The 26696-nt window shown below is 39.9% G+C and overlaps 1 protein-coding gene across 5 annotated transcripts in view; it reads right to left on the reverse strand.

Annotated features, from left to right (window-relative positions):
- The window catches only part of Mllt10 (MLLT10 histone lysine methyltransferase DOT1L cofactor), a 144213-nt gene that overhangs the window by 2277 nt on the left and 115240 nt on the right, over positions 1–26696 (reverse strand). For all 5 annotated transcript variants that reach the window (XM_028764918.1, XM_028764916.1, XM_028764919.1 and 2 more), the window contains 9 exons: positions 23871–24049; positions 13618–13735; positions 12194–12266; positions 9318–9472; positions 6907–7095; positions 6484–6572; positions 5996–6360; positions 5281–5377; positions 1335–1535 (listed from right to left, as the gene is read on the reverse strand). In XM_028764918.1, coding sequence (XP_028620751.1) covers positions 1335–1535; positions 5281–5377; positions 5996–6360; positions 6484–6572; positions 6907–7095; positions 9318–9472; positions 12194–12266; positions 13618–13735; positions 23871–24049 — 1466 coding nt within the window. The remainder of the gene's footprint in view (positions 1–1334; positions 1536–5280; positions 5378–5995; positions 6361–6483; positions 6573–6906; positions 7096–9317; positions 9473–12193; positions 12267–13617; positions 13736–23870; positions 24050–26696) is intronic.

Raw genomic sequence — 26696 nt, forward strand, 5'->3', positions numbered from 1 at the left:
AGGTCCTGTGAGTTCAAGGCCAGCCAGGTCTACATAGAGAGTTCCCAGACAGCCAGGACTATAAAGAGACTGCATCTGGGAGAGCAGGGGTTGAGAAGAGGGAGAGGGGAAGAGAGACGTGGGGCCTCTGTCTCTCTGGCTCAGTACTCAGGGTTCTCTAGGTTCAGCCACCCCAGCAGCTGAGCTTAGAGGCGTGTGCTGCCCCCCAGGAGGCCCCTTAGTCTCTGATTATTTATTGTGGCTCTTCACTAAAAATTAATCTATTTTTAATGTGGAAAATATCCATGAGCAAAAGCACAGTAAATTGTGTCAAACGTCCATATAAACACAGACTCACTGACAGGGAAAGGGGGCAAGATCCACAGTGAAAACACAGCAATCAGCCCATATTTTGAACCAGTATTCATTACTAAATGAAAACTAATGTTTCTGAAGGTTAAAATTAAAACGAGAAAAATCTCAAAGCAATGAACATGGTAATATCAGCACTCATATTTGCAAGTGCCCCTCTGTCCCCCTGGTCCTTTCCCTGTCTTTCCCCTCCTGGCACCAGGTCTCCATGTTCTGCACTGCAGGACCTTCCTAAAACATGTGCAGGTTGTTCATGTATCCACACCTAACTTTACTTTTACCCCTTAAAGACTTATAAATGACTTATAAATTATAAAGTCAATAAACTGAAATCTTACATTTTATTAAAATTGTGACTGCAATTAAGTTTTGGGAACATATTATGTGTATGTGTGCAGATGCCTGTGGGTTTGTGTGTGTGTGCAGGTGCTGACAGAAACCAAAAGTTTGAGGCAGTGCTGAGAGCAGAGTGGGTGACACTGAATCCGGGTGCTTTGTGCTCTGATTGCGCTGGGCATCTCTCCAGCACAGCAATTGACTTTCTCAAGGAATCTGGTCCTAATGTTGTATATTTATCATATCAAAAATGTAACTCCATTTTAAAAGCAAGTTGGAACAGGTAATAAAACATATAGAATCAAATGGAGAAAAAAATCTTTAACTAGTCAAATAAAACAAAACCTTTTCTTTTAGAGAAAAAATAATCTGTTTTGAATGTGCTGTCTCATATATTTTGCTTATAAAACATTTTAGAAAATGTTGTATTATAAATGGCCTTAGAACCTTATATGCAAAACCAAATCAATATATGTAAGGGACATGAAAATTAAGATGGCTCAGACACTCCATTTGCAATATCCAGCTGCTGAAACAACTGGCCCTAAGAAGGAAAAATCATAGGAATAACGTGTAAAACAGACAAGACCATCCAACTCGGCTCACTACGAACCCTGTCTCCAAGGTGTAGCACAAAACATACTTACTGTGACTTTCTGGCTTGTGCTGTCTCCATGGATGGTGAGGAAAGGGTTGGTGGTAGCCGTGTGAAGTGGGGGCGCCTGAGTACCTGCAAGGAGGTTGTTGATGGGGATCTGCGTGGGCCCTGGGAGCTGCAGCTGCTGGAGCTCGGGTGGGTGGTGCTGCTGCTGCTGCATCAGCTGGTACAGGAAGGCTTGATGCTGTTCCTTCAGCAAACATGGGACAAAAGATGAGCTTCAGCCAGAGTCAGCAAAGCCTGCCTTCTCTATCTCTCTCCTACAGTATTATTTAAATCACAGTCACAAAACTAAGAGAACAAGAGCTGAGTGTGGCAGCACAGGCCTTCGATCCCAGCACTTGGCAAGCAGAGGCAAGCATATTTCTATGAATTTCCAGGATAGCTTGGTCTGGATAGTATACCAGCCAAGACTCTATGGTGAGGTCTGTTTAAAAATGAACAAGATAAAGATCAGCAGCCAGGAAAGCAACTGCACTAGGTAATAACTCAGCACCACTTGAGAATTGTCTATTTCTGATTAATTGATTAATTAGTTGATTTTTGTTTTTCAGGACAGGGTTTCTCTGTGTAACCCTGGCTGTCCCAGAACTCAAGACACCCGCCTGCCTATGCATCCAAAGTGCTGGGATTAGAAATTGTACCTGTGTTGCCATCCAGCTGAACTGCCCATTTTTAAACACAGTGGGCAAACACAGGAGAAGCATATTCAAATGAGGCTGTCCGTGAAGAACAGAGAAGGGAGACATCAGCAGTTGGGTGCTGTGTTGCCTAACTTTGTTAACACACACGCAGGTCATCTGAAGAGGGAGCCTCAATTGAGACAATGCCTCAATCGGACTGGCCTATAGGCAAGTCTGCTGGGCGTTGCCTTGACTAAAGAATGATGCAGGAGAATCCAGCCCACAGTAGACAGCACCAGCCCTAGGCAAGTGGTCCTGGGATAGCTAAGAAAACAAATGTGACAAGTCCTGAGGAGCAGGGCAGCCCCCGCCCCCTGCTTCAGTCCCTGCTGTGTTGTCCCTAGATGGTACAGTAGCCTGGAAACCAAAACAAACCCTTGCCTAGGTGCTTTGGTCAGTGCTTTGTCACAGCAACAGAGAAACAAACTAAAACTGGTAAGTCACATTATAAATAGCTACTCTACAGTCCCTCACACGGACCAAACAATTCTTTTCAACAGTTTCTAGAAGTTGCCATCAACTCCTAACAGAAGATATTTTCTTGCTGTAGTTTTGAATTCCTACTTTCAGTAAGCATAAATTCCATTCAAGATTTCTGGGGTGCTGACTACAGACACCGTGTTAGCTGCTTGGGATGTATGGTAGATAGGGGTCCCTGTTACAGTATGGTGAGTGTTAAGAGGAAACTAAGTCCATGACACTGGAGTAGTCAGAGCAGCTCTGCCAAAGTAAGAGTGGACAAAGACTTGGAGGAGGAGATTAGCATTAACCAAGTGGATGAAGAAGGAGGGGATTTCTTGGGCCTCAGTGAGAGATTATACAGCAAGATCCTACACCCTTGAGAGCCCAGTCAGACTGTCAGGCAGAAAAGCGGGAAGATGTCAGGAATGCTTTTGAGCAGAGAAGGGACTGATTGATTGATTGACTGACTGACTGATTGAATGATTTAGAGTAGGCTGAGGATGGGGACAGATACTGTCTCAGTATTGTAATAATGGCCTGAAACTCATTGTGTAGAGTGCCTACCCATCTCCTGAATCAGCATTCAGGGATTAGAGGTGTGTGCCACCAGCTAAATGAGAGGCTTCTTCATGAAGTCACAAGAAAAACAAAAAAGAACAACTGTACAGTTTTGACTTAGGTTGGAACTGGGGAGGGCACGATGTGTAAGCAAGAAGCAGAATAGCTTAGTTGGGGACATGTTTAAAATGCCCTCGGGGTGTGTGGTGGGGCTATGCAGTAACCAGGTGGACCCATATAGTATACAGCTCTGCACAGAGGTCTACTCTGAAGATAGCTGTACAGATTGAAACATCTGAGAGTGGAGGGTACTGCTGAACTGGATTCCTAGGTAAGAAGGTTGAAGTTAATGGGAAGACCCAAACTGGGAAACCAAAAAGGACTAGCTAAGTAAGTAGGACTGTGACATCATCAAAGTTGGGTAAAGAATGATCAACTGTCAAATGTGACTCCAGGTCAGGGAGGTGTAGGAGCGTGACCAATGACTTACAAGTCTACTACCACCTGTGGAGACAAATGGCTGTGGTAGGCAAGTAGGAGATGAGTGTCTGGCTTTGGAGACAGTCTCATACATCTCCTGATCCTCTTGCCTTTACTTTTCAAGTGCTAGGACTGCTGGTGTGCCCTGCTGTGGCACAACTTTTGCTACTTTGTGAGTTAGTGTTTCTTCCACCCTTCTCCACTCCTTTAACCAGCCAACACTAGATAGGAGAGACACAAGGATAGAAGGGAACCGGGGTGATGTTCTCCTTAGACTATTTCCTTTTGATTGGGGGTGTCGGGTTCCTTAGGGCAAGTCTGACCTCTACCATCAGGATATCTAATTTCTTATTCTTTGCACACAACTACTTAAGAAACAGTGACCAATAGCAATCAACCAACAATCCACCCACCCCACCCTCTCAGGGTCCTAGCATTTATGTACCCTTGGAAGAGTTCCCAGAATTACAAATGTCACACCATCACACAAACTATCTGCACCTGACAAAGTCAAGCCCCTGATCAAGCATGGGGCAAATCATAGTCAGCTGCTGCGAATGAACTGAAGCCCCCCATAACCCGTACCTGGGATTAAAATGGAAACATATTGTCAAAATGTTTCTATATTTTTTAAAATTAAAGCTAGGTTGCTGACACATGCCTAAAATGCACTATTTAAGGAGTGCTGAGGTTAGAGGGTGATGGGATTAAAGGCAGCCAGGGCTACACACCAATGCTCTGTCTCCAAAACAGGCAGCGTCTGCATTTAACCTTGGTATCCTCCCAATATACTTGAACATTGTTAGAATATAAAGGAAATAAGATATAAAATATATCGTTATACAGTGTTAAGAAATTGTAGCAAAAAGGAATATACGGGTTCAGTACAGATAAGCATTTTTAATATTTGTGACTGTGATTTACAGATAAAGAATTGGCAGATGGGCTCAAAGGATGGACTGTATGTGATATGTATGTATGTGACAGTGGAGTTACTACTTCTCAGGAAAACAGCCTTCTGTTCCTCTCTATCTCTGTAAAAGTCAGTGTCCAACTTTTCAGGGCTCCCTTCCTTGTCTTCATCAAAATATACTACAGTTCTACAGTGTCTTAGGACATGAACTATCTGGCTAGTGACTCGGGTTTCTACTGCTGAGCCCATCTTCCCCCTCCTGACACAAAGTGTTTCAATATAGCAACTAATGATTCTAAACCCTTAGCAATTACCATGTCATGTTCAGTTCAATATTCTTCAATGAATTCATTAAGAAGGAAAATAGAGCAAGACTAGGCACAATTGATGTGGCTATTAGAACTGGGGGCAGAACCATGGTGGACTACCACAGGAGAATGCTAGTCCAGAAGCCTCTCACATCTGCGGCCATGGTTCTTCTCACGATACCACAAAACAAGTGAAATGCCCTCACTCTCACCTTACTCCATCCCTTAGAGTCTTTAGAGCCTGCCCTCATCCTGTATCCTTCCTTCTTGGAAGGTACCATGGTGCAAGTGTGTGCACTCTCTATCTCTCCTGTCAGAATGAACTGCCAGGAAAATACAGCTTGCCTTCTAATACCCAGCACAATACATGTTCTAACATCTGTAAGACAATCCGCAAATGGGATGGTACAGGTGTGCCCAAGGGCAAGACAACTTCTAGGATACACATCACAGATATACATTCAGCCTATTACAGTCACAGTACCAGACACTCACTGACAAACATAAGCCACCATCAAACAGAGAACTTACGGGTGTGAGTTGCTGGGAGTTCAGCAGCTGCTGGAATTGCTGCTGCTGGATGAACATCTGCCTCTGCTGGTCCGACAGCAGTCCTAGTCCCGAGGCACTGAAAAACCAGCACAGCCTTACTTTCTACTGTGCCCTTCTCAGGGATGACGAGAAAGGCAGCATCTTTGTGGGGCAGTTAACAAATTCATTTTTAACTACAGTACTTCATTACCTACAAATTATTCTTTCTCCTTATATACATAAACTCGACTGTCAAATAACAGAAACTCAGTCAAGTAGATAGTTTAAAAAGGTACAAACTTATGTGTTTAGTATTCATCTGTCCCCCACTTCATCAAAATTTGTGATAGAGTATCAAAATTGTGCTTTGAAATCTGAGGAGCCAGATCATATAACTGCCAAAAAAATACCTTTTAAAAACTTAGTATACATGTATGTAATAAGGAAAAGTAACATTTTAAGATAGATATCCCAGATCAGGACTGACATTTTCGGCCCAATATATTTAATATGATACTGAAATGAATTTTTAATTGAATTACAACAGTTTAAAAAACAAGCATACCATGAGTAGCTAGCACTTATTTTTTCCTAGAGAACATCTACAAAATAAATTAAAAATCCTAACCCAAAACAAGGACAACACTGATAATATGTTGCATGAAAAAGAAAAGAAAATAATAACAACAACATCACACTGAAGCAAGTGTCTTACCTGTTAGTCAGTGCGGCTGCCGGCATGGGGTGTGCTGCATTAGGTGGTACACTGGTGTGGGTGAGGGGGGCAGGGTTCTGGGAGATTGTGACTGGAGTCTGAATAACACCGTTTAAAGCTCCTACAATGCCGTTAATTGCCAGTTGGTTACCTGGCAAAGCTCCAATTATCCCACCCACTGCGGACACAGCAGGAATGGTGGACGTGACAGTCTGCATTCCACTAGCTAGCGCCCCCACTGTCACGCCATTGACTTGCTGAACCCCACTGACTCCAGAGCCTTGCTGAGCAGGACTCTGCCCAGCAGGAGGGGGAGTAGAAAGGGCAGAAGAACTGCTGGTGCTTTGTCCACTGGAGGTCAAGTCCTAGTGTAAAAAGAACGAAACGGAGTAGGAAAGAGTGCAGTAAGACTAACATAATTTTAAATCATTCAATGTAATAAGTAAAACATAAATGAACATAACCACACACAAATTTTTTTTTTTTACCTGATTTAATACAGGAAGAGAGTTGTCAGGTAAAAAGCTACTTCCTATATGTGGGCTCTTACTGCTGTTCAATGAATCAGTAGTAGGAGCTAGAAACAGGAAAAGATAAAAAAACACAGACCCTATTAATTATGTGTAAGATTAAAGGCTATTTAAAAGCAGATGCTGAAGCCCACAGTCCTCTTACCCCTAACACATATTTAAGGGGGGGGGTGTCTTTGTGTTGAATATTGTAGCTGTATTTCAATAATGAAATCTTACATTTAAATAACTTTTACCATTAAACTATCCATTGAAGTGAAAACTAATTCAAGGGAATTACTAGGGCTGTCTCTGTCTCTCAGAAATAACTTACCATCTTCTTCATGTAACTGGTAACCAGTTACTGTCGACTGTGCACATGACATTAAGAGTCTTACTCACCGGTCTGTGCTGTGTACGTGTGGGTCTGATGACACGGACTGGGGTTTGTTGTTATCGCTGGGAAAGGCACTGAAAGGTGCGCGTTCAACAACTGAAGACGTTCTTTTTTGGCAGTCAAATTTTTAATCTGTTCTTCTAATCTTCGATTTTCAACTTGAAGTTGATGTAATGACTTTAACATTCCTAAAACTGGCAAATATTTGTGTGATTTTTTTTTTAAGTAAAGACGACTCCACTCCCATGACTGACTATTTTATGGTCATAGCGTAAATTCCTTGAGACTTAAATTAAACATGTGGAAATTTTGTAGGTTAATACTAACATGACTGGGGTTTATTCCTAAATCTGAATGTAGATACAAACATCATGTTATATTGAGTGTATATACAAGGCAGACTGTACCTAGAGGTATCACATGGAAGCTTTGCTCTGTGTGTGTGTGTGTGTGTGTGTGTGTGTGTGTGTGTGTGTGTGTGTCTGTCTGTCTGTCTGAAATAAACAGTAACCCACCCACCCAACCCCAATCAGGTTCAAGTACTTTCTATCCTCAAAGGAAAATGATGGCTCTTTATTTTCCTCAAAATAAAATTTAATTAAAATGTCAAAGTACTTTTCAAGATTTTTTATAAAAAAAAATAATAATGACAATAGCTAAGAGTTACAATAGGAAAATTAACACCAATATGCTTTACCTCAAATAAGGGCACATTTTCTTAGTTGTACTGTTTAAACATGCAGGAGCTGGGAGATCCAGTCTATGGGAGAGCATGCATGCACTTGGCATGCACAAGGACCCAAAACAACAACAGCAGCAGCAGCAGCAACCAAGCATGCGGCCACACACCTGGCAGAAAGCCTGCCAATGGCAGCTACTCAACATGTCTCTCTGCAGGCTCCCCAGCAGGGAGCGCTGTATCTATACCCTGCTACTTCTCTCTGGAGGAGGAGAAGCCTCCTCATCTGTTAACAAGCTTTTGGCCCTGCCTGATCACCTAAGATACTGTGTTAATTCTTCCAAGGCTTGGACTTTTCAACTGCCAATCAAGAACACTGTTGTTAGGCCACGGTGATGGACATTTGAAAAACTCCAGTTATTAAAAAGTCATATTTGCTAACATGACCTCAGGGCTGTCCAAAGACCCTCCAGCATTACAAGACTTACGGTGCCAGATGAGAAATGATAGTCTAGTCTGCTCTCTACATATCCTGTTTAAAAGGTGATGCCCACATCAGTATCCCCACATTCAACAGTTTTGAGTAGGGGTACTGTCCATAAAAGGATCAATTCAAGGCACTTAGCTTACTAGCAATTTTTTTTAAAAGCCAAGTTATTTAAAAATACAAAATAATATAAAAATAAAGCACTGAACGTTTCCACACCAAAATGATAAAAACCATCTATTCTTCTCCTTAACCTGCTCCAACTGTACTGTTTTGGCATTGTGTTGGCGCTCCCACTCCCATTGGTATTAATACTAAATGTGTATATACAAAATATACCATATAATTTCATAAATAGGATTAACATTCTGATTAAATATAAAATTTACTAATTACTATTCCTTTTGCAAGAACAGGATCTAAATAAATAGCCCTGGCTCTTCTGGAATTCTCTATGTAGACCAGGCTGGCCTCAATCTCACAAGAGCCTGCCTCTGCCTTCCAAGTGCTGGGATTAAAGATGTGTGCCACCTGCTTCTACCTGTTAAGTGGCAGAATTAGAAACAGGTATCATTATGTGTGCCTAATTACTCTTCCTTCAAATTATAAAGCCTGATACCTAGCTATACCTGGCTAGATACATTTTTTTTTTTTAAGATCTCTGGGCATGGGAACCTTTAAGTCCTGAGCTGAGAGGAGAGACCATGTGTTCTCACGAGTTGAAAGAGCAAAGTCTAGTAGGACAGAGAACAGCAGCAGCTGTTTATTTCAACTAGTAACCAGATAAGAAGACTTGAAGGCAAGCTTTCATGTCATTTATCTTCATACCAACTCTAGGAAAGGGGACAGGCTTATTCTCAAGTTCACAAGACACTACAGAACTTGAACAACCAACCAACAAACAGCAAAACTTGCTGGAGATACTCTTAAAGACAAAGACAAATTTGGAGTAAACACTACAAGAGTTAACTCTGACCAACTATGGTGCATATCTTCTCTAATTACATATAGTGTATGATGTAATGTCATTATTTTGGGTAAACAGTTTTTCTATATTTTATTGTTTGTATTTTTCAGGGCACAGTTTCTCTGTGCAGCTCCAACTTCTCTGGAACTTGATTTGTAGATCAGACTGACCTCTAACTCAGAGATCTGCTTGCTTCTGCCTCCTGAGTGTTGGGATTAAAGGCATGCAACACCACTGCCCACTTCCAAGTATCCATTTTAGACACAAAAAAATGAATACTTACTGTCACTAGGAGTACCCTGTTCTAATAAAAACTGCTGTCCTTCACTCCACTGCCTCTCCAAGAGTTGTTCAATACTTGCTGCTACTGGAGGCAGATTTTCCAAACTACTATTGCTTGGTTGATCATATCGAATCTGTAAGTTGCTCACAGGGGATCTGTCAAAAACATTTATTCTCAAGTTAAAAAGAAGGAAATGCATCTAAGTGGCAGCACATCAATCTCCTGCACCGTGCTAAGAGCCCAGTTTCCTGTATACATTTTCTAGCACCAAGTGGCCTATGGCAGAGGAATCAATAAAATCATAATTGAGTCATTATCATTCTTATTCACTAAATTATAAAATAAAATAGCTGAACATAGTAAATACTTAAAAACCACTAGAAAACAAATGATCAAAGTTCTTTGAATAGGCTGTGAACAAACAGTATGGCTTTCTTTATAAGACTCAGGGAAACCAGACATTAGAAGAGCTTTAAAACAGAGGAAAGGAGAAAGGGGTTGAAGACATGACCCAGGGGTTGAGAGTACTCCATGCTCTTGCAGAGGCCCAGGTTTAGCGCCTAGAACCCAGGAGATGGCTCACAACTCTCTCTGCAGCTCAAATTCCTGGGGCTCTGATGCCCTCTTCTGGCTTCCTTGAGCACTAGTCTTCATAGGATGCACACAAGTGACATACATGTAGGCAAAGTACATATACACATTAAAATGAAATTCTACCACTATGTCTTAATGTACATGCTATCAGAATAACACTACAAATGTAACACTGTGGAGGCCATTTGAATCTTAAAGTCCAATAAAAAGAAAAATTTAATGATTTTTAATTAAAAGTAAAAATCTATTTCAGTTCTATCAATCCAAAGTAATTTATCTGTGTAGAATGTAGATTATACAAGCTTTTTGTAACGTCATAGATTCATTCTTCAAACAGATCTTAACCTTTCTAAAACAGAGAAAAGTGAACATGTTCTATTCATATGTCCAGTTTTACTTTTCCATTAGTAAATGGGGCCATATTTGTCTCTGGTCTCCATTCTATCTTAATGCACCAGTAAAGAACATTAGTATCCTAAGTATTTTTATACAATGATGTCAATTTAACAATGAAGAAAAGGGAGATCTGGGGATTTGGGAAGGGGATGCCACATAAGGACCAGGACAGAAATTCTGAAAGTTGGTTTAGTCAGTTAAAGGCTTCTATGTCACTCAAGTTGGAAAACAATGGTCTTCTAGCAATGAACTAAAGGTCTGGTCCTGGCAGAAACCTTGTTTTTACATACACTTATACACACACACACACACACACACACACACTCAGTTTCTTAGAGACTTCAAGCAGTAAGGCATTCTACATGCAAGCATCATGAGTTGGCCACTACTTTCCAAATACAGTACGTTGAACTCAGTAGGACCATTCCACTTTGGGATCATTTTAAAAGAATAACGTAACACTTAAATGTACACTAAAAATAATGTAGTACCATTCATAATATTATGGTCTGTTTAAAATAAAAATTTACTAAGCAAAATTGCACAAACGGATTCTGAATCCATTTTAGATAACGTGTGTGATGAAGTAACTTTAAAGCTGGGACAAGGAAATTCTTCCTCTACTAAACATGAGGAAGACTCCATTAACTTTCTCATTGGAAAGAGAACCATACACAGTATAGAAATACAATACAGTAGGATAATCTTCTCATTCTGTACTTCAGATTCCTCGTTTCCAAATGAGGAATACTTCCTCCAGAATTTAATAAGAAAAAACACATTACTTTTACATAATTATATTACAGGAATTATATGAGGAAAGGTATACGTCTATACCCCCTTGGGAAATAGATGAGGTTACTGGACAGTCCCTACAACAGTAAACAATGTGCTCACTGGGTAGTGGTGGTTCACACTTTTAATTCCAGCACTATGGAGGGGGAAATCTCTTGAGTTCGAGGCCAGCCTAGTCTACAGAGCAAATTCCAAGACACCCACTGCTATATAGAGAAACCCAGCCTTTAAATTAATTAATTAATTAATTAATAATAAAAATGTGCACCTTAAGGAAAATTCCCCAACTGAGTGAGCAGCACTAAGATCCCTTTTGTCAGACAGAATATGACAAGCTCCCCTTTTCAGTGGAACTCCTCCCTGACATGAGGACCAAGGACCACCCAGACATGTCCTCTTCCCACCCAACTCAAGAGGAGGGAGAGTTTATAAAGCTGGAGAAAACAGACTAGAGAAGGATGCCAAAGCTGAAAATGGAATAAAGACAGACATCACTAAATTCCATGTGTTCTTATAAACTGACATCTGTTCCACATCCACAACAGACCCATAAGCCACCTTGATTAATTACACAGTAGTGGATGCTCCCCACATATCATAAAAGACCTAAAAACACACATAATACATTGGATATACTCTGCTTCCAACAACCTAAAAAAAAAAAAAAAAAAAAAAAAACCTACAGGGATTTTAGGAAGCTTCATCTGTGAAGCAGCAACTAGAGAAGTAGCCAGAGCTGAACCTCCAGAGCGACAGTCTTGGTCTGTATCTTAAGGCATCGGTATTTTATAAGCAAAAAATAATCACCAAGTCAATGCATTAATCATCCCACAAGCTAAATATACAAATGATAAATGGTTCAAACTGATTAGAAACACATGAAAATGTATTCCTTTTAGCTTAGAAATCTAACAATGTGTTTAAAATTAACATTTCAATTAATTTAGAATCAATTTTCTTGTCTAGACAGGCTTCTTATCTACAAAATGCTTTTATAGCCTCAACAAATATACACTTTCCTACTCAAGATAACAAAGTTTCCAATCTCAAGGTGTTTCTTGCCTATGCTTCCCAGTAATAACAATCCTTACCTTGGAGAGAGGCTTCCTCGGGGTGAGCTTCCTCGACCAACCAGGCTTCGGGCATTGTCTCCAAGATCTTGTTCTGCAGTGTAAATATTCCAGAGTTGATAATAGGACTGACTCTCTTACTAGAGATACCAAGTTTTAAGCTTCTGCTCTGAATTTTCCTTAAGGAGCACATTTTTATTTTAGGTTTTCCTAAAATACCTATCAAGCCTGTGCCAGAGTCTTTCCAGCTATGAAAGAGGAAAGCTTGCCTGCCACGTTGCTAGTTGAGAGCTGTTGATCTGTGTGGCATGTACAACACTGTCTGTGCACACTGTAGAAGGCCATGGACTATGTGCTCCTCCCTTGCGCCTTTCAGCTTTACAGCACAGAAGCATGGTTTGAATTTGCAGCGCTCTCCCCTCTGCCACTTTTAATTTCTATGGTTAAAGTAACGGACTGCAGCTGCAGACAACTCAGCTGTATCCCTATCACAGCGAATCCTCATGGCCTGTAATTTTTAACACTTTGTATCCCAACACAAGTCACGAAATACACTGATACACCAAGACTAAAACTGTTAAGTAACTCACCACACCAATAAATACGTAACATGTTTGCAAATTGGCAAAAACAATTAAAAAATCTAGATATCTGCATTAAATGCAAACTGTTCACCTTGAGAACTCTACTATAGTCGGAGATCATCAAGTCTTAAGCAGCTGTATTCCACCCTCACGGCCCTTTCCAGTCTGTCTGTCCTCTCTCAGGATTGGACTCCCCTTACTCTAAGTCAGGGAGTCACTGACCCTTGAAGGGTAAGGGTATGATGAGTGATCCCTTCTTGTTGAACTGCTAAAGCCATTCCTTCCCTGAGACAGCCAGGAGTAAGTGGACATGTCAACAGATCCGTAAGGACGGAAGGAGAAAAACACTAATCAACAGGTAATTAAAACCGTACAAGAGGCAAACGCAACAAATGTTAACTGGTCTAAAAAGACACACAAATTACTAAACACTGCAGAAATTCTCTAAGAAGGATATTTTTAAACCAAGTTCAGGTAATTCAATTTTATGAATTATGAAAATAAAGGTTTGGACTGTTCATGGTAAACCCAATGCTATGTTGCTTTCATTGTATAGAATCGAGGACTGAACAAATCTGTTAGAAAAGACACTGTGCCACTCCTGCCTGCTGAAGGCTCAGCTTAAATATCTGCACTTCAGAGAGTAAAAAAAAAACACAGCACTGTTTTACAGGATAACATTTACATACTTCCAAATGTAATTCTCTTCGTTTTTCAAAAAAAGAAAAACAAAAATAAAACCAAAATCATCTACTAATCACATCCCTAGGTGGCTGCCTTTGCTTCCTTCCTTCTTTCCTTCCTTTCATTTTATGAAAATGACCTAATACAGAGAGGATTCACACCAGGGAAGGGCTTTACCTGTTTGGCTGCTTTCAGACTGAGCTATAAGAACTGCCATGGATGGATTTTGATTTAATCTACTGCCATACATATGGGCTGGTGCCTGACTAAGAGAGGATCCAGAAACGGGATTTGCCTAAACGAGAAGAAGCACAAAGTTAGTGATCAGATGGACGTGCCTGCCGATGGCTTCCCTCCCAGCCTCAGCTGTGCTCTCACTCAGAAGGCAAGCACAAACGCCCACCTGCAAGGTAAAGGCTTTAACATCTAATAGCAAATTTTGAAAACTACAGTGTTTCTAAGGAGTGGCTCATTCTGTGAATCTACTTACACTGTAACTATGTGAACTTAGAACTAATTCTTTAATCTCGTTAAACCATTTAGAAAAATCAGGCAGGTAGACAACAGATGTTTAACAAATGCTGTGTCTCTCAACATCACAAGCTGGCTAAGAATGTCAAAGGTTTAACTTCTACTTCTACTATTTTGACTGCTCAAAGCCATGTTTGCCATTGCTTAACATCAGAAAAACCACAGTGTTTTGATACTTCCTATTTTGAGAGACTCAGAAGCCTGTTGCTTGTGCCATTGTTTTATCTTGAAAGAAAGCAAACAGGCATCACAAGTATACTTTCTATACGATGCAAAGCCCAACCAATCACAGCTTTGCCCTGACCCCATATAAGGTCCTGTCTCTCTGGCAGAAAGCCAGGTCTACTGACTGAAGAGCTCCTCCAGACTGTGACTCCCTCTTGTTGCTAACTACAAGTCCGAAGGCCTCTTACTGGGACCTGTGCCAAACAAGCCCAGGTGAACCCTTACACAGTTAAGGAGGCTGGTCAAAGGGTTGCGTAATCCAATGTAATCAAAATGCCTTCTTTGATATGTATAGGTTCCCACTTTCCAAGAATATCATAACCTTAAGATGTGCCATTTTGGAAACAAGTCTCTTGTACACAAAATACTGTAGCTAACAGAAACCTTTTAATACCCTGAAATTATTCTCAGAATAAACAGAATCATAAACTTATTCTTTCTCATAACCAAAACCAAAGCATAATCATTTTAGAATAAATCTCTTGAAAACAACTTCCAAGGACAGCAGTATTTCTAATATAAAGAAGCAAGATGACAGAAGAAGAAACGCAGGGCCTGGTGACGCAGGTGACAGCTCAGAGTAGATTGATGATGTCAGTTATGACAAAGCACATGTCTAAAGAATAAATTATTTCTGGCCAACTCCTATCTCGAGCATCAGTGTATTGTGGCATTTAGATAATTTATTCAGTACACAATAAGGCTGTAATTTTATAATCCTTAATAGTGGTTTCTAAGATCCAGAACCCTGACTTTCCATTGTCCCAATGTACTTTTTAGTTCATATTTAATGTATAAACCTTTCTATTTTTTTCTCTTCTTAAGGACATACATAAAGAGTCAGTTAAGTTTATACTATGAAGTCCTGTTTAATAATTGAGCAGACAAAATACCTGATAATGACTCTTGCAACCAAACTTTATGACTTGAGTTCTAATCCTGGGATCCACAAAATGGAAAAAAACTGACTCCTACAAGTGATTCTACATGATATTCACATGTGCAACACACACACAAACACACAAACCACAATGTATAATTTATATATTATCTCGCCTAGTCCAGAGTGAAAGATAAGTGAACTTTAACACTGGATACTTCCTATGTATTTAACAGCATGGAGACTGAAAACACAATAAACTAAACTATATGACAGACACTCTTGGACTGAGGGATAGCTCAGTGGGTAAGGGTGAAGCAACCAAGCCTGGGGACATGAGTTCCATTCCTGTGACTCACATAGTGAAAGGAACACTGACTTTTGCAAGTCATCCTGACTCTTACATGTGTGCTATCGCATATGCGTGGATGCAACTGTAGAAGGAAACAGTTTTGAAAAGTGATTTTGCCTCTCCAAAAAGCAATCATTTAGGAATATTATCTACTTATAAAATAAGCAAGAACAAGAAAATTGGAGACACATCAACATTACAGGGTACCAATAACAAGCCTCAGATACTATATAAAAAAGCTCTTTCCATGGAACTGTTCTACTTTTGAGACACAATTTTTAAAAGGTTAACTAAGCATACAGAAAATTACGAGGAGGAAGAAAGTTTACTTTGAAGAGGTTTCTTGATAGCAGAAGAGAGATCTGCATGTAGCAGGGACAGGTGGGTAGGGAGGAGGGGTGGGGGCGGGGCCTTAGCACCTGCATAGTAGAGCACACCCAACCTGTAGGCCCGCCCTTTTTTTCCTCTGCTGTCATCTCTGTTCTATAATTTATTATCAGGAATACCTTTTCAGTTCTGAGTTTCTCAAGAGATCCAACTCTTTTGTTGTTGTTGTTGTTGTTGTTGTTGTTATTTAAGACAGGGTTTCTCCTTGGCTGTCCTGGAACTCACTATGTAGACCAGTAAAGGCTGTTTCTGCCTCCTGAATGTACAGATTAAAGGTGTGCACAGCCACTGCCCAGGCAGATCTAACTCTTACTAGAAATAATTTTTGAAAGGAGGTGACCCTGCTGCTGCCAAGAGTTTCATATTTCTCCTTGACAGCTTCAAATTTAGAGGTGGTGTTTTCTTATCACCTTCAGCCAGTAAGACCACTATAGAAACATCAAGACAAAAGGCAGGACAGTGCAATGACTGACCTGCCTAATAGCCATGAGCAAAACCAATAAATAAAACTACCATTAGCCTATTCTAAACTAGCAAAGTCTAGTTTTTTAAAAATTTTGTTTATTTCCGGAGCTGAGGCAGGAAGATTACAAATGAGGCTACATAGGAAGATCTTGCCTCAAAACGGAAAATGAATTTTCAAAAGAGAAAGTGTGAGTATTAACTTTGCTGGATAGGAAGGTACTTTCGTGCTGTACATTAATGCCTGTAACCTGGTCCATACTGACTTCTGCTAAGACACATATCACTGTCAGGTAAAGACAGGAGCATCTGAGAGCCCAAGGCCAGCCTGGGTGACAAACCAAACACTCTGTTGTCCCTCCAAAATTATCTTTATTGTCAACAGCCCAAAGAGAACACCATGGTTCCTGGGACTGGATCACATATATACAGCCAGGCAATACCACACTGCTCTGACGGCTGGTCTGTGAATGTAAATGGAAGAAATCCTAACACTCTAGGGTACAAACTCGAATTGAAGGATAATTATTTTATAACTGGATCCAAACACTAACAAACTAAAAATATACTCAACAATTATTAAAGTAAACCTAAATTACTTTTAAACAACTGCCTAAGATTTAAAAAAAATTATGCCTCATGAACTTAATATATCAAAGAGCCATAAAAAACAGAAGCAAGTACCTCAGGCAGTGTTCAGATTCAAGACAAATAAACGAAACTCAGTATTTCCTAAACAGACTAGGCTGTCACTTTAAAAAATCTTAAGACCAAATTTCTACCTCTGGTTTAATCTACCTATTAATAGATTATCTCCTCTATTTTAAGGTTTGGGTTATGAGCAGAGACATGTTTGTGATGAGCTCTGGCAAATGGTGAGTAAACAGATCTTAGGCTTAATGTAAAGTAGTTTGCTACATAGGAGGGAAAGGTATGTCTTAGGCTAACCAGAAGATGTAGGAGGGACAAGAATTTGCTGCCAAAAGCTTGAGTTCAACCACTAGGACCCAAATGGAGGAAAGAGGGAACCAACTCCCACAAGTTATCCTTTAACCTCTGTATGCATGCTGCAGTGCAGATACAGAACAGGTGTGCAGGCGTGCACACACACAAACACACACACACACACACACAACCAGAGAGACATATGATGCAATAAAAAGAAAAATGGAAAGAGCAAGTTCTAATAAATTATTTAAATATTAAAGCTGTATTATTTGAGATATATTTTCTCACAATTATAAATGAACAAGAAGAACTGGATACAGTAAGTACTTGGTGGTGTGAGCCTACAAACTCCCGCACTGGGGAGGGGGATGCAGGACCACCGGTTTAGTAGCTCTTGCAGAAAAGCAGATGAGACTCTATTTCATAAAAAGAAAAAAAGTAAAATTAGTGGTAAATGGTAAGACTCCCTGTGAAATTTTCATCCTTAGAAAATATGATAGGAGTAAATACATAATTTAAAGGTAGGCTTGAAACTTTATAGTTCTAGCCCACAGGACAAGTTAGAACCAACACTGTTTTAAAGCATATATTAGCCTGTTAGTCAACATCACAGTCAAATGATTCAAGCAAGCTCTAATATGTAGTACTAGCCATTTCTGCAACACTATAGCATGGGGACATTACTTTAAAATGTACTCTTCCAGCCGGGCAGTAGTTATGCATGCCTTTAATCCCAACACTCAGGAGGCAGAAACAAGTAGATCTACCAGTTCAAGGCCAGCCTGGTCTACAGGACAGTCAGGCCTACACAGACAAACCCTGTTTAGAAAAATAAAACAAAGAAAATTACATTCTCCCTAAATTTTATCAAGACTATTTTGTTGGTTGCTGGGAGAGATAGCTTAGTGGTTAAGAACACTAGCCCTGTTTCGGCAGGCACCAGGCACCCACATGGTGCAGACGTACATATGGGCAAAACACCAATACACATAAAAATAATTTAAAAGACTACTTTATTACCATTTCCAATTCATACATTTGCTCTGGGTTTATTTTGTGAGCTGGGAATGAAACACAGGAAATTCCATATGTGAGGCAAGTATCCTCTCACTAAGTTATACCCCAAGTCCCTACTACCACCACTACTACTACTACAAAACACACACACACACACACACACACACACACACACTTTCAAGGAAAAAACATTTCATCAACATTGTATCTGCTAATAGCTAAGCTACTGGCAAGCTATTAAACTACTCTATCCTCCAATTTCGTGTTCATTTACACAAAGGGGCTGATGCTATAGCGCCTCTCCTGTGAGAACACTATAGGCATGTAGGTAATACTCATAATGGGCTCATAAAACACCTGAACTGGGTAGATGAGCATCACACACTTTAGCTTGTTATTTTGAAAATTAATCTTTGTGGCAGCTACGATGGTTCAACTGGTAAAGGTGCCTGGGACCAAGCATAATGATCTAACTTTAATCCCTGAAACATGCAAGATGAGGGAAAACAGACTTCTAAGAAGCAAGTTGTCTTGTGACATATAAACATGCATTATTCATGTGCATTCCCACATGCAAACACAAAATAAACTTGAAATAAAAGGCTTTTAGAAATAAATTATTTGTGAACTATTGTAATTTCTGGTTTTCCATTAACTTGCATAAGATAAATTGACAATTATATACTGATACTAATTTGGGCAAATTTCCAAGAGTAAAAACAATTCTCCCCCCCAAAAAAAATTAGCATAAATACTCTGCTGTAAGTAATACTTCACCCAACGATGCTATTATAACACAGCAATAGTACTGAGTACAGGGTTACATCTGTAATCTTCACACTCAAGACAGAGGTAGTACTGAAACACTGCAGACCACTCTGGGCTATAGAGAGTTCTAAATTCAGGAGTATATGGCAGGACTGACGCAAAAAACTAAAACACAATAGTAAAAACATACAAGACTATAAATACAATGTAAGAATTAAAATGTTTCAGAATATATTAAAATCATGTCATTTTAAAATAATATATATTAAGAATACATGTTTGACCAGAGACGTTTTTTGGAATGAAATCTGAATGAACACTAGACACAGACTGAATCAAGTTTTATCTATTCTTCACAATGATTCAAACTTCATACTTTGAAACACACTCTGAGAACAAACTCCACTTCTGAGTCAGCTGCCACCAGTGATGCTCTGACGTCCAGCATGAGGACAGGCTGCTGAGGTCAGCAGGTTCTCCTACATCACTCTGCATTACTCACTGCCCCAAACTGCTCACCAGTTGTTACAAGCCTCATGTAAGGAATGCTAATCCTGAAATGGGTCACAATTGAGTCTCCAAAAAATCACAGGAGGATTAAAGTGCAGTTAAACCATTACTGAACACTCTCGATGGGACAGAAGTATCGGACAGAATAACCACTTCTGAATTGGTTTCTTAATTACTTAATGTCTAATCCATGTTACCACTTATCTTTTAGGGAGAAAATAGTGGAATTTGAAAAGCAATATGAAAAGTTAATGGTACTTTTTTATGTCCTTCACATATGATCAAATTAGAAAGAACACATCATTTCCACATAGAATTTTACCTTGTATGAGGATAAAGATTTACATTTACTACTACTGTATTCCTAGCAGCCTATGTTACTGAGTATTTATATTGATTATTGGTAATATATATATATATATATATATATATATATATATATATATTTTAAAAACAACTACAATATATCAAATAAGAGGTTTAGTACTTAAAAAAATAAAGTTGGGTTATGAAGAAGTTTTTACAATTTCTCCTTGCTCCACATAATTTTTCAAGTGTCCTTTTCTAATAAAAACCCCAAATCAACTACAAGTGTCCTTTTCTAACTAAAAGCCCAAGTCAACTACACTTTAATGTCTATTAGCCTGTCATGACTTTACCTTCTTCATCACTTCCCTGGGTGATGATTTCTAAGGCACCAAAAAATAATTCTGTTGATTTTACTTACACTGAAGGTCAGAAAGAATAAGAAGGACCACTGGACTTTGGTTCTAGCTCCAACCTAGACACTAAAAATTCTGATTTCACTAAATTATGCAAGGAAGGACTGGCCAAACATCATTTGCATTTTCTATTCTCTATGCACATTTTAAAGTATCTGTCTGCTGAGAGAAAGGAGGGGGGATGTGCACACCTGTGTAAGGGTTAGGGGTGGGGGATGTGCATACCTGTGTAAGGGTTAGGGGTGGGGGATGTGCACACCTGTGTAAGGGTTCAGGGTGGCTGTTTTATCTCATTTTCCTTTTGGTAGTGCTGGTGAGTGAACTCTGGCTCTTGCACATGTTAGGTTCTTAATGTTCTTGCACAGTTCTTAACTGTGACATGACATATAGAATCATATTTTAAATACTGATAACTTTCACTATCTACCTTTTAACACCGCTTTGTTTTAAATTATGTATAATTAAACCGCTTTGTTTTAAATTATGTATAATTAAAAGACCAAAATGTAAGTAACTACCTACATACCACGGATTGTACACAAAGTAGACTAAGAATTACATAAAGGTTAAGCTGAAATAATGCTGCCATGAAGTAGAGGGGACATAATGACCATTTTTCAGAGTTCTCATAATTCCATCAAAATATTTTTGTATCTTTTCCCTTACAAACAGCTTATAACATTTCACATTCACCACCGTTAATATTGCCTCAGGCATCGAAATTGAAGCAGATCTGCCTCAGCCCAACTTGACCTCTAGGTCAAGGTCCCTCAGTTGCCTTAAGACTGGTGGTTGCTACAGCAGCCCCAGACACGCCAGCCTAAACAGGCTTCGGCTTCAAGGCAGAATGCATTTACTACTAGGCAGAAGGACGGATGCAGCTGTCTCAGCATGTAGCATGTGAATCAAACTGTGTTTGTGTGCTTGTGTGCTTGTGTGCTTGTGTGGTTGGTTGGCTAGTTGGTTGGTTAGTTAGTTGGTTGGTTGTTCATGAGATCCATCTTATTCGAGCATGGAAAGGGATAAACAAAATGAAGAATGTAACTGCCTGAATCTTGGATTACTTGCACCTTGTGAACTCTTCCATCTCGCTCTGAATTTCCCTTCACTAGCACTTCTCCTGTGCACGGCTCCCTGATACAGGCCCCAAACATACCAACATAATGAGTAAAAAATGAGGCTCTGCTTAATTCAGCCTAAAACTAACAACAATAATTAAAACAGTTTTATAAAATCAGAAAAGAAAGTGTACACTGAAAATGTTCAAGTAAGACTTGGTCCAAGGGTATAAAACTCTCCTCTGGCTCACTTAACTACCTATGAGACAGAGCCAGTGTTTTTACGCACCACTCACATTCCCTAACCCAGTCCCATGACTTCCCTCATCCTGCTTATCTAGTGAGATTCTGAAGAAAGCCTTCTAAAGTCACACAATAGCCTCACTCACCAAACAGTCCATTTTCATGTCCAAAGATGGTACAAGTCACACCACTGACTTCCTGTACTAAACTGCTATTCATTCCTGTATCTCCATTCCTAACATCCAGTAACAGCGTCCATAAACATGCGCATTACACTACTCTAACGGTGTATCCTCCTAATACAGCTTACAGAAAATACCAAGAAAATGCATATGTATTATCAAGTCCCATATACTAGAAACTGTGCTCAAGTTTGTACTGATTTAGTTTATTTTGTCTTTTTAAAAACAAAACTGGTGTGGCGGATCAAACCTAGGGCTTTAGACAGGCTGGGGCTGGCTCCGCCCACAAAGCAATTTATACCTGCATGCTATACAACCTAATGATTTAAAAAATACAGCAAAGTTTTCTGAAATTTTCAAGTATCTCTTATTCGAACTTTGAAACTAAGATAATTACAGAGTGAAGTGGGTGTGGTAGCACAAACCTACCAACTTGCCAATGGACAAAGACAATCAGTCTGAGGGCAGGGCTTTGCTTTAAATCCTGGGGGAGGTGGGGGTAGCTACACTGGATGGCTCAGTGGGTAAAGGCACTTTCAGTCCTATGGCAGGCATTTCTGTCCCTTACCCACTTAAGTTTGGTCTTCACAAAACTCTATAAGGTAGAAGGAAAAAGCCAATTCTACAAGTTGTCTCTTAGGTAAACATGCACACTAGTTTGTGCTCACATACATCAAAGACAAATACACACATCCACTCACACAAATAAATAATTCTGTGTGTGTGTGTGTGTGTGTGCATGTGCGTGTGCGTGTGTGTGTGTGAGAGAGAGAGAGAGAGAGAGACTTAGGATTCTTGAACCACTGCCATTGGAATTATCTGTTTATTTGGCTTTTCAAAACATTATTTGTCTTATTAATAAGATACAAGAGAGGGCTGGAGAGAAGGCTCAGCAGTTAAGATCACTGACTACTCTTCCAGAGGTTCCAAGTTGAATTCCCAGTAACCACATGGTGGCTCACAACCATCCTTAATGAGATCTGAGGCCCTCTTCTGGTGTGTCTGAAGATGACTACAGTGTATTCAAATACATAAAATAAAAAAATAAGATACAAGAGTATGGTTTTTCCTATTTGTCTCTTGTCTTTGCAACATTCCTACTGCCAGGCCTAGCAGAGCTTACCAGTGTCAGTTACTCAGGAGTCTAAAAAGCAGACCTACTTAGCCCGAAGAATGAGTCCAAAGAACCCTGGGCGACTCAGTTGAGACCCCACCTTAAAATAATTAAAAAAGAAAAAAAAAGAAAAAAGAAAATTCAAGGGCTGGGTAAGATACAGGTCAGTGGTAGAACACTGGCTGGTATATTAAAGCACTGGATTTTAAGAACTGAAAAATAAAATAAAAATCCTATAAATGAGGCTGCATATCAAGCTACAGATCAGATTGTGGCAGAAAGGAGAGAAAAATAATCAAATGTTTATTTGTCAACACTTATCTCCCACTAGGGAAAAAAAAAAAAAGAAAGAAAAGAAAAACTTCTAGTGTATGAAGGCACCATTCATTTTTTTAAAAAATATTATATTTGGGAAGAAGAGTCATGTTTACATTTTGGTTTTTTTGTTTGTTTGTTTGTTTGTTTCGAGACAGGGTTTCTCTATGTAGCCCTGGCTGTCCTGGAACTCACTCTGTAGACCAGGCTGGCCTCGAACTCAGAAATCCGCCTGCCTCTGCCTCACAAGTGCTGGGATTAAAGGCGCGCGCCACCACCGCCCAGCTCTCATGTTTACATTTTGAGATTTTTAAATATTCATTTTTATTATTATTTTATTGTGTGTTTTATTGGGGGGGGGTGTGCACACGAGTGCTGACACCAATAGAGACCACCTTGGAGCTGGAGTGATAGGTGCTTATGAACCAGCAGAAGTGAGTGCTGGGAACTGACCCAGGTTCTCCACAGGAACAGCACATACTCTAACCACTGAGCCACGCTTCCAGCCTGCAGTCTTGTATTCTACATCCCCTCCTATGTTAATTACAATATTTTAGACAAAAGCTTTTCAAATACTATTTGTGCAATTTTAGATGGTCTTCTGAAACACAGCCCACAAAAGCCCTAAACTGACTCCTACTTTTTCCTACATTTTCTAACCTTTTGTTGGAGAGAACCTTTCGCATAGCTAAGGCTGGCTCTGAGCTATAACATACCTGAGTTGTAGCAGCAGCAGGGGTTACAGACGACGCAGCTGAGGGGGAGAGAGCTCCCACCTGTTGCAAATGCCCAGATGACTGCTGAGGTATATGAGAGCTAGAGACAGGAGTACTAGATCCTGAGCCAGACACCACGTTTGGGAAGGATACGGCTACATCATTGCTGTTATAAATACCTGCAACCAAAGAAATTTTATTTAAGTATCTTATAATTTAGCAGTCAAATTGGTCAGACAAGATTTTTCCTTGATCCCTTCCCTACTGATAAATTTTAATTAGTGATTTAAAACTATGTTAGAAGACACTAACACTAACTTTTCATAAAATATTTGTCTAAAAGAACCTATGTCACTTTTGACTCAGCAAGTATTTTTGTTAAAGAAGCAAACAGTTAAGCATTGTTGGCATTTCTAAGAGCAACAAAAAACTTCCAAACAGGAGAATGAAGCAGCTGGGGGCTGTTTTAAAACCACTTGGTAAGCCTTTCAAAATGCTCAAGAACCCTAGAAATCATGACTGAGAAGCTATAAAATGGGGGTGGGGGGACTTGTTCTAGAAAGACTACAATGATATAGGTCAGGACTAACTTGATTCCACTAATAAAAGGCCTCCGTGCATCACAGCAGCAAGAACAGAAGTGGCTTCTACCAAGAACAGGAACAGTTCTGCCACAAGTTTCTGAGTGAATAGGGCATGGAAGACAAGGTAGCAGCCACTTTTTAATTTGACAAGAAAATGAGGACAACTTGATAAAGGAATATTTTTTCATTGATCTGTCAGGTAAAGCCATGAGGAAAAGGAAATGAGGATGTACTTCTTCATCTAGAAGAAGAGCTAGGAAGAAAAGCAGGAGCAAAGACAAGCTCAGCATAAACTAGCAGTTGTTCCTGGGCACCCATGCCCCATGTATTCTCCTATGGGGAAGGGGTTGACAGATACGTAAAAGCTTTATGGTGTAAGCATGAGAAGCTGAGTACACATCACTAGTAACATCATTTTATGAATGAATCTGGACCATGTAACTAACTCCAGCACTAGGGAGAGAGAAGTGGGCAGTGGAGCTTGAAAGCTTACTGGAAACAAAAATCTCTAGGTCAGGAAAAGAAAGCTGACAGTGACAGATCAAGGCACCTGATGGCCTCCTCCAGCCTCTGTGTGCACAGACCTTGGCTGCAGATGAACAAATACCAAGGGTGCTGGGGCAGGCACGCACGCACGCGCCCATATAGAGAAAGAGAGGCTGACCCTAGCCAGGAAGGACTCTGCAACACAGAAACAAGTGCCAGTGCAGGAGACACTTTTGTCAATGTCCTAATTTGCAAAAAGTTGGAAATGCTCTTGATCCATGGTGAGAGGCCAAGGATGCTGCAGACATCTTCTAATCCGTCTGACAATTTCCTGGAAGGTAATAAATTACCTTCTCCAGTGTATCAGTAAGTATATCCAAACTGAAAAACCTGTTTCAACCATGAAAGGAAGAAAGGAGGATGTGGAGCAAAATGAGGGAGGGAGGAAGGAAGAGAGGGGGGTGATCAAGAAAACCTGATTTAAGTAGGACAATGAGGGAATATTAATAAATATTAAAAATAATTAATATTAAGTGGGAAGGAAGGCTGTAGTGTAACACTTCTTAGAGGCTGAGGTGGCTCAGTCAGTGAAGTGCTTGCTATGCCAGCATTATGACCCAAACATAATCCTCAAAATCCATGTGAAACAGCCAGGCACTTGTAAAACCAGGGCTGTAAGAAGAAACTGACAGGAGGATGGGGCCTTCTATCACAACTGGGGAGCTCCAGGTACATTGAGAAACTATCTCAAAAATTAAAATGGAAAATGATAGTGAGTGGAAAGTGACAGAAGAACGTACTATCAGCTCTGGCCCCTGCATGTCTCTACACATGTATGTATGTATGTATGTATGTACGTACGTATGTATGTATGTATGGTGTGTATGTGTGTCTCACACACACACGCGCACGTACGCACACACACACTATACCTCTAGAAGGTAATAATAATTAGTAAATATATCGGCTTATCAGTAAGATTTATGTAATTTTAAAGAACATAAATATTGATTCACCCTTATAAAAAACACCATCTCCTTCAAACAGAAATAGAGAGAACTAGGACATTTTAAAGGCTTTACACCTAGAATTTAAGTTTTTATATCATTTTTGAATCAATAGTTTCTAGAGGAAAAAAAAATAATATATTCATTCTGCAAATATCTGAGAACTCACTGTTTCCCAGACATTATTTTAAATCTTGGTTAGCATTATTCAAGATATATATAGTTTCTGCTTTCAAGAAACTTGGCAGAAATGAGAATTACAGCAACCCATGAAAGGCACTGGAGACTGTCCTGGGTAGGGTGGGGTGAGTGTGCACAAAGGGTATGTATCTAGCTCCCTCAGTCCTGGACGACAGACTGGGGATGTAGTACAGTACCTCTACAGCACATGTCTAAGAGCGCTACACAACAGGGAAGGATGGAGTGGGGAAGAAACATGGCGAAGAGCAGGAATGTGTGGGCACGCACCTACTGTGCGAGACAACAAGAAAACTGATAGCAAAGCAACAGCAGTAACAGTTAAATGTTCTTACTTGGACACAGTTAAGAACTCACTGACCAGTCTTACGCAGACTGTTGTAGTCAATACTGGGGGATCATGTAAAACATAATTCACTGGCAGCAGGCTGAGATAAACTGTGAGGAGCTGATACAAAACTGCCGACAAACAAAGACAATCAAGGCAACAATGATGACTGAACAAATATTACAAAGTTCATGGGACTTAATGACTAATTAGACCTGAAAAA

Source organism: Grammomys surdaster, unplaced genomic scaffold (assembly GCF_004785775.1).
Source record: "Grammomys surdaster isolate TR1022 unplaced genomic scaffold, NIH_TR_1.0 146, whole genome shotgun sequence".
Classification (NCBI taxonomy): Eukaryota; Metazoa; Chordata; class Mammalia; order Rodentia; family Muridae; genus Grammomys; species Grammomys surdaster.